This window comes from Clarias gariepinus, chromosome 7, assembly GCF_024256425.1.
Source record: "Clarias gariepinus isolate MV-2021 ecotype Netherlands chromosome 7, CGAR_prim_01v2, whole genome shotgun sequence".
Lineage (NCBI taxonomy): Eukaryota > Metazoa > Chordata > Actinopteri > Siluriformes > Clariidae > Clarias > Clarias gariepinus.
In genome coordinates this window covers 12,792,443-12,806,654 of record NC_071106.1, presented here as the reverse complement: position 1 = coordinate 12,806,654, position 14,212 = coordinate 12,792,443, and the positions used below count along the sequence as shown (strand labels likewise).

At 38.3% G+C, this 14,212-nt stretch overlaps 1 protein-coding gene across 2 annotated transcripts in view; it reads left to right on the top strand.

Moving 5' to 3' along the window:
* The window catches only part of LOC128527775 (voltage-dependent calcium channel subunit alpha-2/delta-1), a 132,601-nt gene that overhangs the window by 74,477 nt on the left and 43,912 nt on the right, over nt 1–14,212 (top strand). For both annotated transcript variants that reach the window (XM_053500348.1, XM_053500349.1), the window contains exons 8-17: nt 3,120–3,189; nt 4,976–5,026; nt 5,206–5,305; nt 10,567–10,725; nt 10,984–11,091; nt 11,280–11,358; nt 12,184–12,233; nt 12,338–12,421; nt 12,563–12,640; nt 13,258–13,338. In XM_053500348.1, the coding sequence (XP_053356323.1) occupies nt 3,120–3,189; nt 4,976–5,026; nt 5,206–5,305; nt 10,567–10,725; nt 10,984–11,091; nt 11,280–11,358; nt 12,184–12,233; nt 12,338–12,421; nt 12,563–12,640; nt 13,258–13,338 (860 nt within the window). The remainder of the gene's footprint in view (nt 1–3,119; nt 3,190–4,975; nt 5,027–5,205; nt 5,306–10,566; nt 10,726–10,983; nt 11,092–11,279; nt 11,359–12,183; nt 12,234–12,337; nt 12,422–12,562; nt 12,641–13,257; nt 13,339–14,212) is intronic.

The window sequence follows — 14,212 nt, the reverse complement described above, 5'->3', positions numbered from 1 at the left end:
GTGCATGACAAAGTCATTTTTCCATGTAATGAACGTGGGTTATTTAGTTTATTATCATTGCACCCTATAATGCCTTATTATGGAAAAGAAACAAGAACCAAATAAATTAGGCATACATTGCCATATTATTTAAAATTACAAGTTTAATTCAATAAAAAAAATATTTAGAGCACTTTTGGCAAAGGCCATTGTCGCAAAACAGACACACAATTATTATTTTACACAATCAAATAATTATGGAAATGAGTGTGAGTAAACATGTCTAAATTATAATTATCAGTTTGTCCCTGATGAGCAAGGGGCAAGGAGACAATATCAGGAAACCTTAAGAGGAACCAAACTCAACAGGGAGCCTATCCACATTTGTGTGATATCAGATATCAGATAGAAGTCAGATGACATTTTCATTTAACATTAACATTTTACATTTAGGCATTGGGCCGACACTGTTATCCAGAGCGACTTACAAAAGTGCTTTGAAGTTTCCATCACTGGCTAGATCCTTACACAGGTTACTAAATTACTAACTACAGGGTGGGTGAAAATTAACTAAGTAATATTTAATGGCTATAGAACGTTTAGTATCAGTGGAGTCATCATGAATACAGTCTCTACCTAAATTGCTCTTACTGTGCGTCCGTGGTTAGACCATTGTGGGCTGGGACGATGCAGACCTCATGAATAGCCACCAAGAAGTCCAGATCTCACTCTATGTGATTTTTCCTGTGGGTCTACGGAAAGAAGGAGGTATACAAGACAAAGCCTCTTACACTGAAGGACTTGGAGGCAGGGATTCAGGAGGTTTTTTCAGCAATATCCTAAACAACTTCCTGCAGGATTCCATCCCCATGTGCATCCCATCCCTGACTGTTTTGTCAATTTGTTGACGCCACCGATGCCTACACTGAAAATATATATTTTTTTATTTTTCTATGTGAAAAACTACATGTATAATTTGTTTCAATCTATTTGTATTAAAATACAGACCATATTACAAAGTTTAAATGCCTAGTCACTTTTCTTCACTCGGTATTAGTACCATAAGTCAAACGTTGCTGTGAGGTGTTTTTTTATTGTTTCCAAAATATTTAAGAAACAGATACAGTATGTCTTTTGTGGTTGCTTAAACGGACATTTAAAGGAAGTTCATTCCACCACCTAGGTGCCACATCAGAAAACAGTCTAGACGCATGTTGTTGATCCCTGAGAGATCTTGGGACCTCGAGGAGTGCTGAAGGTTTAGGGGGGACCTTACATAAGCTTTTTCAGAAAACTTTCCCATAAATCTGGTTGACAATCGATATCTTTTGGGATGCAACAATGGCAGCAAAAACAATTCTCAGGTTCAATTCAAGTAAACAATTAGATATGAAGCCTAAAGAACAAAGGAAGAGCACATTCTTTTTTCCTTTTTGGCATTTTTTCGTAACATCTTTAATAAACAAATAATCTTTGGCATTTATAGAAGCCATGTGGAGAATTATGGAGCTAAATAATAATAATTAAAAAAAAAAATTATTAATGCAGCAGGGCACAGTGGAGTAGTGGTTAGCACTGTCGCCTTGCACCTCCAGGGTTCGGATTCGATTCCCGTCTCTGTGTGCATGGAGTTTGCATGTTCTCCCTGTGCTTGGTGGGTTTCCTCCGGGTACTCCAGTTTCCTCCCACAGTCTAAAGATATGCAAGTTAGGCTAATTGGCGTACCAAAATTGGCCGCAGTGTGTGAATAAGTGTATGAGTGTGTGTATGTGTGTGTGCCCTGCGATGGATTGGTACCCTGTCCAGGGTCTACCCTGCCTCGTGCCCCAAGTCTCCTGGGATAGGCTCCAGGTCCCCGCCACCCTGAATACAGGATGAAGCGGTGTAGAAGATGAATGAGAGAGTAATGCAGCAGGATATGTCTTAGGTGGTCCATGAAAACCTACAAAGTAACCTACTCCATCTCTATATTTTTTCTGACAAGCTATTGTTGGACCTTGCTTTTTACTTTTTACCCTCCCATGCAATATTACCACCCATCCTATCCTATCAATAACCCATTTTTTAACCTGTAAATATGATCTGATGTAATGTTCCGTCTAAAACGAGACTGACATTTTACTAGTAAATTATGTGCTACCAGCTCAGCAGTGGGCTTACTAAAGACCCCCAGTACTCTAATGATGATGAAGTAGAGAACCGATGCAGCACTCAGCTTATTTCAATTAGCTTCAGGTTCCCCATTAGTGGCTTTTTAGTTTAAAGTCTGCATATAACTTGTGCATTGCTATTTTAAACCTTTGTCTTAACCATTAAGACTGTAAATGTTATTTTAGAGGGATTGGGAAATTGTGCGCTTACTATAATTTGTGTATGTGTGTGTGTGTGTGTGTGTGTGTGTGGTCAGCTCATTAATAACAACCCCATTAAGTCTGACAGGGCATTATGACGCACACACACACCCACACACCCACACACAATATATACGCTATTTTTTAAATTGCAAGGATTCACAAGCAATAAAAAGGTCAGATCCCCTCAACCATCTTGTCAATCATAAATAGGCTTAATAAATAAGCTTAATGCACACAATATACAACACCCACCAGCACACCTGTACACACACAAATGCACGTGTGTGCATACACGCACACAAAATCTCTTTATTATTTAGAACAGTGTGTTGAAATTGTCATCCACTAGCCTGGCAGTAATTACTCCGCTCCATCTGCTTACTTTCATTCCATCATTTAAATAAATAAATATGAATCTGTGGTACCAATTTTGGATGCAAATTTTGGAAATATCTCTCGTACCGTTGTACAAATTATGCCTTTTGCATTTTAATACTGTACATCCTGTTTTGAAGAGATTAATCTCTATGTCGAAATGCTACTATTAGTCCTTGTATACAATTACTCTCAGCTTCATTTTTACATTTCATGCATATTAATGTGAAGCATTATGCTGGAAATATGTTTACATGTTAAATCCTGGTGACAGAAGCAGCTCTGATCATTAATTATGATGTGTTGCACTTACGTGACCAATTTATCACGGAGAGGTATTTCTTATCTGACAAGGTATTTTGCATTTAATGCATTTGTATTAAATTTAGCATATTTTTCTTTTGCATTTAGCCTCTCCATGGAAGGATGCCAGGAAAACCCCAAGTAAAATCGACCTTTATGACGTCCGCCGCAGACCCTGGTACCTACTTACACTTTCACTGCTGTGTGTGAATGAGTGTTAGGGCTGCACAATATGGACAAATGTATTCAACTTTTACTGTGCACAATAATGCATAATCCACATACCTGAATACCCTGATCGAGATGTGTGTGACTGTCTTGTAGTATCTGCATAAAATTAGTTTCTAAAAAGTAAAGGAAAATTAATACAAATCACTAATTGAACCAAATATGAAAAAAAAAAAAAAATTTATCTGGGATCAAAGGCCAGCTTTCTGGACTGATTTCACAGAAAAAAAAAAAAAAAACAAAGGTGATAGAAAGAACATCAAGTGCCCTACAGCCACCCATGCACATGGCCCAGCAAAAAGGCTAAAGCGTTTGTGCAAAAATTAGCTACTGGTTTTACTGAGCATCCTGCTGAACATTTTTGAAGTGTTCTTACAGTATATAATGTGCTGCTTTCTTTTCTGGCAAACAAATATGTCTTTTTAATTTTTAATTACATACTGATATTTGAAAATCAGAAATATGTTTGTACAAACTCAATACAAGTCTAAAAAAATGTAATCTATTTAAAATGTTTGTACTGAAAAACATTTTTATGTTTAGATTGTATTATGATTATTTTACCCCTTTATTATTGGGTCAGTAAGAAAAATACTTTTCTGATTTGTTAGCATTGTTATATTACCCGCAAAATAAAGAGAAAAATAATAATAATAAATGAAAAGTACGGTGAAAACGTACATTAAAAGATCTGTAGATAAAAAAGAAATCAGCACATTAAATAAAAGACCGCTTTTCAGAATAATAAACAAAATGAAAACTATTGTTTTGCCTAAATGATTAAAAAGGAACAGGTGCAGCAAAGAAGGACTGTGTCTGGTTCTGCAGGATGCTCAGTAAATGTGAGCAGCTAACTTCACTTAGTTTAATTAATTACTGTTTAATTACTTTGTTTATTTGTTGTTAAAAGTATATATATATATATATATATATATATATATATATATATATATATATATATATACACACACACACACACCTCAGATCAGAGCTGTTATGAAGGCGTTACAGTTCATGAGTAGCAGATTCTGTACTGTACAACTTAACATTAACAGCTTAATAAGATTATTGCATATTTTGGTTGCCTTCAGCATTGTTTTACAATGTAGAAAGAACTAAAAAGCAGGAAAAACCATAGAGTTAGAAAGTGATTCCAAACCTGAGCATAAACTATATATATATATATATATATAAATGTGTGTTTCATTAACCTTAAGTTATGTTTAGTATGGCCCAATGGTTAGGAGAAGAAACCTATGTGAGCCCATATCCGTGTTTATTATAGCAGTCTAAAAAATTATGTTGAAACCACACTGTGAATTGAATTTAAAGTGATCAAAAAGTGCATGTTTTAAAACTTACATTTAGTTATAATTTAATATAATTTTTGTAATACATGCATTACATTTAAATCAAATTTATATTTTATTTGTCACATACACAGTACGATATGCAGTGAAATGCTTAAACGACGGCCCGTGACCTTAAAAATGTAAAAAAAAAAGATACGAAGAGATAAAAAGAACAAAATATAAAAAACTTAAAAAATATATAAGAAATATAAAAACTTATCCATACAATGAGAGAAAGTATAAAAATAAATTTTAATATCCAGGAGGTGTGCAAATATGCATAAAGTGTAATACATGTAATTATAAAAAAATAAATAAAAAAAAATCTAACTGCGTACTGCTTGTATGCCAGAACTAAAGTGTTCTTCTTGTTGTTTTATTCAGGTATGTTCAGGGAGCTGCCTCGCCTAAGGACATGCTCATTCTGGTGGACGCGTGAGTGGGTTTCATATTAGTACATTATTCTGTTTCAGACCATGTCTTGAACGAAGATATGCTCTTTTTTCGCCCGCTTCTTTTGCCTCCACAGAGACTGTGGGTGGCTGAACAGGGCTCAGGTGCTGAGGAGTGTGTACATGGTGTTCAGGTGTCAAGTCTCTATCGCTGTGTTTTAGGAGCGGGAGTGTGTCTGGATTGACTTTAAAACTCATCCGGACAGCCGTCAGTGAGATGCTGGAGACGCTCTCAGATGATGACTATGTCAACGTAGTGAATGTAAGTGTGTGTCAAAGTGTATGCGTATATCGGTAAATCTGTCATAAAGACGGAATAATATAATGGAATCATACATCATTTTTGTTTTGTTTTCCTAAGGGAAGAATGGTTAATTAAAGTCAGCGTATGTTAGAGTAGTACATTACATCACATTACATAACATTCTGTCAGTCTGTTGGTACTCAAGTCTATCAGAAAAATAAGGCTACACATTCATAGTTATGTGTGTGGTGTGTCTGAGCCTGTGAGAAGGACAAGGTGAAGGATGGCGGTGATATAATGAAATATGGATCTGGCTTCAGTGTGCCACTTGAAAACAAGCTCTTAATGAAAAGGCTGCTTCAGCGGGTGGATGTGCTGAATTGGAGGTGGGTGGCTAAAGCGAATGCTGCGAGATCAGGCACAGAGTGAGCTTAGGAAATGCCCATCTATCATTTTACCGCAAGAAAGCCGACGAAACTTGGCAGCCTGTGGCAGAGAAAAGTTCTACCGGATTAATCAGAGGCTCACTTCTTTCTCTTTTGACTGTCTGACACACTCGCTTAGAGTTTCTAAAGTGTCATTATCTGACAGATTTGACATGCCTATTGGACATTTTGCACTCTTATGAGACCAGGCTGGTGTTATGACATTTGTCAGTTCAAATGTCATGTTCAGTTTTATTCAAATTTCTTACGATTTGACAGAGGGTTTTTCAGTTTTTTGTTTTTTTTTTACTTGGGAAAGATTGTTTTTTGTACCAATGCCTCACTGACAGAGTGAATGTTGTCTGGGATTTGTCAGCAGGCTTGTGGAAGTGTGTGTGTGTGTATGTGTGTGTGTGTGTGTGTGTATGTGTGTGTGTGTGTGTCTAAATGTACACATACCTACATACAAAGAACTGGACAAACCCTCCGTGATGTCACACATAGGGTTTTCTGAAGAGCAGTTTAAGTTTGAATCTCAACTGTGGTTGCGCTGGTTGTCGCCATCTTGGCTGTAGCTGACTCCAAAACCGTTTTTGTATCAGGCCGTGTAAGTTTATTTTTGTTGTAAGCTTGGGCATTTTAACATTAAGGGGGCGGTCTATGGTAGTTGACTCACTTTTGAATCCTGCCCTCCAGTGGACATTCACAAACTTCACATTTTGGCACTTCCATGCTGGACTCATTTATCAGAACCACAGGTTGCCCCTTAAGGCCAGACTGAAAACTACATAAGTGCTTGCTTTTTTCTTGCAGTTTTCTTAATGAATAGATGGCTATAAAAGTCTTGGGGTGTGAAACTTGTAGAGCTCCAGTAAAGGTTGTTGGCCTGTTTTTAAGGATGTAGGGCACTGGCTGCAAGGCGATAGTAAAGGATATTGGGCTCTGGTGTAACATGTTGGGTTTTAATGTTAGGTTCAGGTCTTTAACAATGATATATGGAGCAGGATGTTGGTGTTGTTGCAGAAGATTTCATCACTCACAGCATTAGCCATCAGTGAAGGGGCAGCCTGATGACACGATGTCAGTCTGGAAGCCTCAGTGGCCTTAAGGCCTCCCTCAATTATCCATCCATCACACAAGGCCACAATTGATCGGGGGAACACATAATGCATTATCTATATTATGTGAGAGAACACACATCCTCAGCCGACTCCATACACTTTAGGAATAATGTTATCAAATTTTATAAGGAAACTACAATTGAATTGTTTGATTTAAAAAAAAAATAGAATAGTGTACCTTAAAACATGCATATGAAATGTCAGTAGAGCAATTTGACCAATCAGAAGAACAGCTGCTATCAAGCTAAAACAGGGGTCCTGGATGTCAGCGACTGCTGCATTATGACTTGGCATGGACACAGAACACACATCTGTCCTGAATTTGGCGGAGAGTCAGCGTTGTCAAGCGTGTATCTGAGCGCAGTTCCAGTACTTAGCCAACTATATTTGGAGTGAATATTTTATTTTCTTACTACTGTGACCTGTTGAACCACATACAGTATCATGAATAAAAAAGATTCATATATCTACATACTTAAATGAAGCTTAGAATTTCCATGCACGTAAAACATGTGCGTGGAACAGTATTAAATCATTCTAAAGAATGGTTTGGTTATGTTGAACACAATTAATGGAAAAACTTGCATTCGCAAATTTGATTTTTATAATATCACAGACACAAAATAAATATTTTATTAGGTATCTTATATGTAATAGATTATGTTAGTATTATGGATTCTTAATGTTAGTGTTCTGTATATACAATAATTATGCTTGATAGATGATCAATTATTTGTAAAGCACCAAAGATGGGGTACAAGCAAATTTATTCGATATAATTACAACCTCTTTTGTTATCGCAATATCGCACAGGTCGTCTTCTGATTTAAAAACCTTTTACTTTTTCAAGATATTGTTTATCTCCTTGAAAAGTAAACAGTCTAACCCTCCCAACTTCCCCTTTTTCCTTTTCCCATGGTGTTCCTTAGAGATTAGTCTTCGGTCTTTTCCTGTTTCACATCATTAGGCACCACAATACTTTGCATCTCAACTTTGCATCTTAATTTTTATTTTTATTTTTTTTACGTCCTGTCAATGTGTTATGTGTGCCTGAGTTTAAAAGTTGGAACTTGCATTAAGGGGGAAAATGACTAGGGGATCCAGAAAAAGAGATGTTCAAGCCCTTTTTTATAAATGTTAGGACTTGAACATTAATGTTCTTTTTTTTTTTTGCTTTAAAAAAAAAAAAAACATTTGCGGACTGCACCATGAGCATGGGTGAAAGTAAACAGTTTAGCCCTTCCAACTGGTACTGCATACCATGAAAAAGATGTACTGGAAAGAGGGGAGGGCAGCCGACTTCCAAAACCCACGTTCAGAACCAGTCACAGAAGCAACTTCAAACAGAAAACACATCTTCTAACATTGACATCTTAAACAACACTTTGTCTCCTTAGTAACTGATTCAAACTTGTTCCAAATTGCAACACTGGTTACTCATTTCACTTCATTCATATGAGCTACAGTACAACGCTAACCAGCTTCTAACAAAAGGCTGAATCTCAAGTCCCTCTCTAACCCCTGAACACGGGATTCTACACTCTTTTCATTTTATGCTAAATAGGATTCAACCCCAGAACAGTTAGTTAGCTGAGGCTGTTCTACTGAGGAATAAATGGAGATGGGATTTATAGGACTCTCCACCACCTCCACCTTCTCTCGCCTTTTGCCTTCATGAAAAGAAAGGAGGTTAATAGCAAAAAGAGCAAAATGTTTTTTATAGAAATTGTTTCTGAAAAATCAGAAGGTCAGTCCAGCCAAAATATGGTTGGGTACACCTATCTGCTAATCCTTACGTGAATTTTTCATGATCACTTAATACTTGAATGCAGAAGAACATGATCATCTTCAAACGCTGTATCTTTTTGCCTGAGGATGCACTGTTGTCAGTGTATTACTTTTCTGTCTGCTGTTCATGTTCATGTAAATATGACATTTAGAGTGAGTGTGGAACCATGAGAGCCAGACAAATAGTTGATGCTTTAGTTAATTAATGAACGGAACAGGATAGGGCTATGTGAAGTCTGCTTTGTGACTGAGTTAATTGTCAGACATCAAAGCAAATATTCAGGTTTACAAATGCTCCACCATACAATGCGCTGGTTCAATAGATCACTAATTGAACTCTTTGTGAATGTCGAAGTGTTTGTATGAGTTATGAGGCAGGTCCGACAAAACAATAGACAGGAAGAACCAGGCACCACCTACGTTAAATTGAAAATATAGGGCGGTGGTGGGGGGGGGTATGGGGGGGTAGGTGGAGTGCTGGCGGTTAGCGCTCTCTTCATACTTTTTCAGGTTTACTTTGTTTTCAAGAGCAGTGCCTGGTTGCAATTTAAAGTTATTGCTTCCAGGACATGGCTCGTGTTGTAACTCTTAAAGGAAAGTTCTTGCAGTATCTCATATGACTTCTGAGCAGGGGTGTGTTTTTTGTTTGTGTGCATGTGCGTATGCTTCAGCGTCATCTGAAGCTTTATTTGGAAAAATCTGCCCTTCGGGAGTACTGAGTCATTTAGGGTCTGCATGGGGACGACACTGAACATCACTTAAATATTTGAGCCAGAGATGCTAATTTTCCCATGACTCATCACTGCAGCTAAACAGTTAGTTGCTCATTAAAAGGGAAACCACTGAGAAGACTTCACGTTAAATGTTAATGGAACAGAATGGGAGAGTAGTCAGTGTCATTAAACCATAGATGCTGCTTAAGGCGGCATTCGTTCAATAGCATGTATATATTGACTTGTTATAATTCCACTAAAGTTGCGCTTTGATGTTTCATATTCTCATATTGTCCTTCAACTGTATTGTGCTGTCACTCATTTCTGTGTACCACATCCATTTCTTTTGTTTCTGTTCATTACTCATTACTCGTTTTCTAGGAATAGGATTACTAAGGGTCACCTTAAGTAACACTTTACACAAATCCATTCTAAAGACAAGATGAAATTTATAAGTTAATCCAACATGTCACTACAATTAGAGTTCATTACTGTATAAATTCACTATTATTTTGATGGAATAAAAGCATGCTGACTTGCTTCTACTACTACAAACCCCAAATATATTCTCTAAGAATTGAATCGGATTAATTTGGGTTTTGCTGGGAAAGGTTAGGGGGGCTGTCGCCTTGCACCTCCAGCATCCAGCTTTGATTGCCAGCCAGGTTCGATTCCTGCTTCTGTGTGCGTGGAGTTTGCATGTTCTCCCCATGCTGGGTGGGTTTCCTCTGGGTGCTCTGGTTTCCTCCCACAGTTTAAAGACATGGAGATTAATCTAATTGCTAGTCACCTAGTTGCTAGTTCCCAAATTGCATGTACAGTAGTGTCTGTCTGTGTGTGTGTGTGTGCCCTGGGATGGATTGGTGTACTCTGCCTAACTCCTGGCATAGACTCCAGGCCACACCACCGTGTATACAGGATAAAAGAGCATAGATAATAAGTGAATGATGATGAATGAATGATAATTGGATTGACGACACGGAGGCTTAGTGATTAGTACTGTCGCCTTACACCTTCAGGGTCTGGGTTTGATTCCCGCCTCTGGGTCTGTGGGCATGGAGTTTGCATGTTCTCCCTATGCTTGGTGGGTTTCCTCCGGATCCTCCGGTTTCCTCCCAGAATCCAAAGACATGCAGATAAGGCTAATTGGTGTTCCCAAATTGCCCTTAGTGTGTGAATGAGCATGAATATATTTTTCAAATGTTACTAATGCATTATGTCTCTTTCGTCAGTTTAACACAAAAGTTAACAACACAGCATGCTTCAAACATCTGGTCCAGGCCAACGTACGCAATAAGAAAATCCTGAAGGATGCAGTGCAGAACATTACGGCTAAAGGCATTACCAACTACACAAAGGGCTTTGAATTTGCCTTCGAACAGCTCGATGATGTGAGTGTGTATTAGATCTTCCTATCTTCCTATAATTCTCACCACTATTATCTATTATCTTTTCCTTTTAAATACTTAATACACATTCAGAAACAAAATTGATTCAATGATGAAGCAAATGTTTCCCTTTCCCTATAACCACTCTTATTTCATTGAAGAGTGTTTCTAGCGTAGTCTCATGAATGAGTCCTGTGATTATTGTGTACTGCTCTCTGGTGGTGGAGTTTTGTAACTGCAGTTGTTCAATACGAATTTTAGCCGTTTGTGATGAGAAGAGCTAATTGCAACAAAATCATCATGCTTTTTACTGACGGAGGGGAGGAGAGAGCTCAGGAGATCTTCACTAGACATAACCGTGATAAGAAGGTATGAAGAAAGGCTTTTTATTCCATAATTAATATCTCACTCTCTTACTAAATCAACCTCATGTACTGTAACATCTCTCTCTCTGTCTCTGTGTCTCTCTGTGTCTCTCTCTGTCTATTGATCTATCTATCCATCTATCTATCTATATATATATATATATATATATATATAAATGAATTTTTTATTAGGTCCGTGTCTTCACTTTCTCTGTTGGCCAACACAACTACGACACGGGACCTATAAAGTGGATGGCTTGTACCAATAAAGGTAACTGGAAAAACTGACTGAAACAAAAAGTATAGATTTTGACATGATTTGAGGATGTAAAGGTAACTGAACAAACAGATTGTCTTTTATTAAATGTAGGCTCTCGCTAAATATGTACACACTACACTAAGTGTCATATACTGTTTGTATTGTACTGTATAAAAGCTAACAGTTTTCACAATGACGTAGCTGTTTTTTTATAATAAAGGTTTTAAAGGTTTTAAATAATTAGATATTCGTGATGACAATGTACTGTGGCTTAGAGGTTAGCCCTGTTGCCTTGCACCTCCAGGGTCTGGGTTTGATTCCCACCTCGGGTCTGAATGCATGGAGTTTGCATGTTCTCCCCGTGCTTGGTGGGCTTCCTCTTGGTGCTCTGGTTTCCTCCCACAGTCCAAAGACATGCAGATTAGGCTAATTGGCGTTCCCAAAGTGCCCATAGTGTATGTGTGTTTGTCCCTTTTGATGGATGGGCACCCGGTGCAGGGTGTAGCCCACCTCATGCCCTACTGTCCAGTATGTCTCCTGGGATAGGCTCCAGGTCTCCTGCAACCTTGTATACAGGATGAGCGGTATATAGATGAATGAGTGAGTGATTATAGTGATTTTTTTTCTTTAATACTGCAAATCCATTTATTTGTTTCTTTGTTTGTCTGCTTCATTGTGTCCTGACTGTACACATGTAGCCTTTAAAGATAATATGTTGTAGTTAAATCATTACTTCCCTCTAGTGGTGGAAAAAGGCTGCACAATGTTTGATACAAAGCAAGGCATGCTCATGGATCTTTTATTGTTTCTCATAAATTAATGTCTGATTCATTTCAGGTTACTTCTATGAAATCCCTTCTATTGGAGCAATCCGCATAAACACACAGGTTTTGTGCATCACGCATCATGAATCTCTCTAATGACAATTGATTTTGGTTGTCCACATTTTGTCACATATTGACATCCCCATGTTATGTTACGAATCTTACAGGAGTATTTGGATGTCCTGGGCAGACCCATGGTCTTGGCTAATTCCAAAGAGGTGCAATGGACTAACGTTTACTTGGACGCCTTGGTATTGTGCAGTTTTTATACTCTGATTTATATTGTGCGTATATATATATATATTTTTTATGTTTAATATAAAAATGACAACAGAATGATTGATAAGGTTTGTTAGACCTGTTACAGCACCTGTTGTTTCTGACCTCTTCAGGAGTTGGGTCTGGTCATCACTGGCACTCTACCTGTCTTCAACAAGACCAAATCCAGAGACAACGGCTCACGCATCCAGGTCTCTGTAAACTTACTGACCTTTCGAAACTGCTCTAAAAACTTAAAGCAGGGCGAATTCTGTGATATTTCAGATCAATAAACAGAGACCAGCACGCTACGCTTGACCCAGACAGCTATGAATAGCCTTGTCTCTGGAAATGTGTGATATTTGTTACTTTTAGTAACAAATAACTGCTCTTAGTGACGCAGATGCCTTTATCTCCAGGCATAGTAACCATCAGGACAGTAGCCTTTCGGGAAATCGGCTGAGGCACATTAAGATATTCCCAGTAGTGGAAAGTAAATATTATGTTCTAACGAAGTGTTATAGGTCAAAGTAAACTGCATGTGTGTAAACTTCTCAGCTCAGGAGCTTAGTGTTCTCTCAGTGGAATCATGGTAAATATGCTCGCGAGTGCTATAACGGTACAAGGCATTACCCTTCTTATGCATGAGCTGCACTCCCTGTTCCCATCAGGATGTTACTTTAAATGTTAAACATCGATCACTAAAGCATTAGTGACATCTAGCTGATTGTGTTAATAAGGTATTAAGATCTTAACACCCTCTCCCACTACTCATGTGTTATTTGCATGAGCAACCCTGAATAATGATTTCCTTTACTCTTTTATCTAGCACGGGAACCAGCTCATTCTAGGAGTGATGGGAGTGGATGTGTCTCTGGACGATATTAAAAGACTAACACCGCGCTTTACGGTGAGCATATGTAATGCAAGCGAATAGATATGTTGTGCATTGAACAGTACACACACCGATAAACCTTAACATTACAATGCAAAACATAAGGCCCAGTATTGTGTAGGTTCTCCTTGTGCCACTGGGTCAGCTCTGGACCTTCAGGGCGTGGCTCTGGGTATATGCTGTGGTGTCTGACACCAGAACACTGGCAGGGTAGCTTGCAGGGTGGAGCCCTTTGTGGATTGGACTTAATTGTCCTGTCGGAATGGGATATAGAAAGTTTGGATGCCTTGGGGTTTTTTGTCTGCTGGGCCCCATGCACAGTGGGCATACTGGGCATTTTGGGGCCTATCTATAGTGGACATCATTGACTTTATTTTGGTGAGGTGTGCTGTATTGGCTTTTCTCTGGGATCGGACCAGACAGGCTTGCCTTTGGTCCCCAGGGGCATGAGGCCTGTTTGGGCACCTACTGTATGACCCTCTCGCCAGTTTACTGATGTATAAATAATAATCAGTTTTATTGTGTTAATGTTGTTAATGGTATGGCTGACAGTGTGAACAACATCTCTACACTTAAGCGTAACATCTCAGTATAAAGGAATTTATGTAAATGTAGAGGCTTCTCAGCTTCTACACTGATCAGATATAACATCATGCCAACCAGCCTAACATAGTGTAGGGCCAGTATTAAGTGGTCTGACACTGTTCTTTTGCATTCAGATTTAACCTTTTCCACAATTTGAGCTATTTTGTACAAGCCTTCACTCCTCTAAGCATCCCCCTGTAGTCAGTGGATCCCTTTTGTAGCTCTTGATCACTATAAACTTTGAACATCCCATAACTGCTGGAGTTTTGGAGTTGCTCTGACCCAGTTGTCTAGCCATCACAAT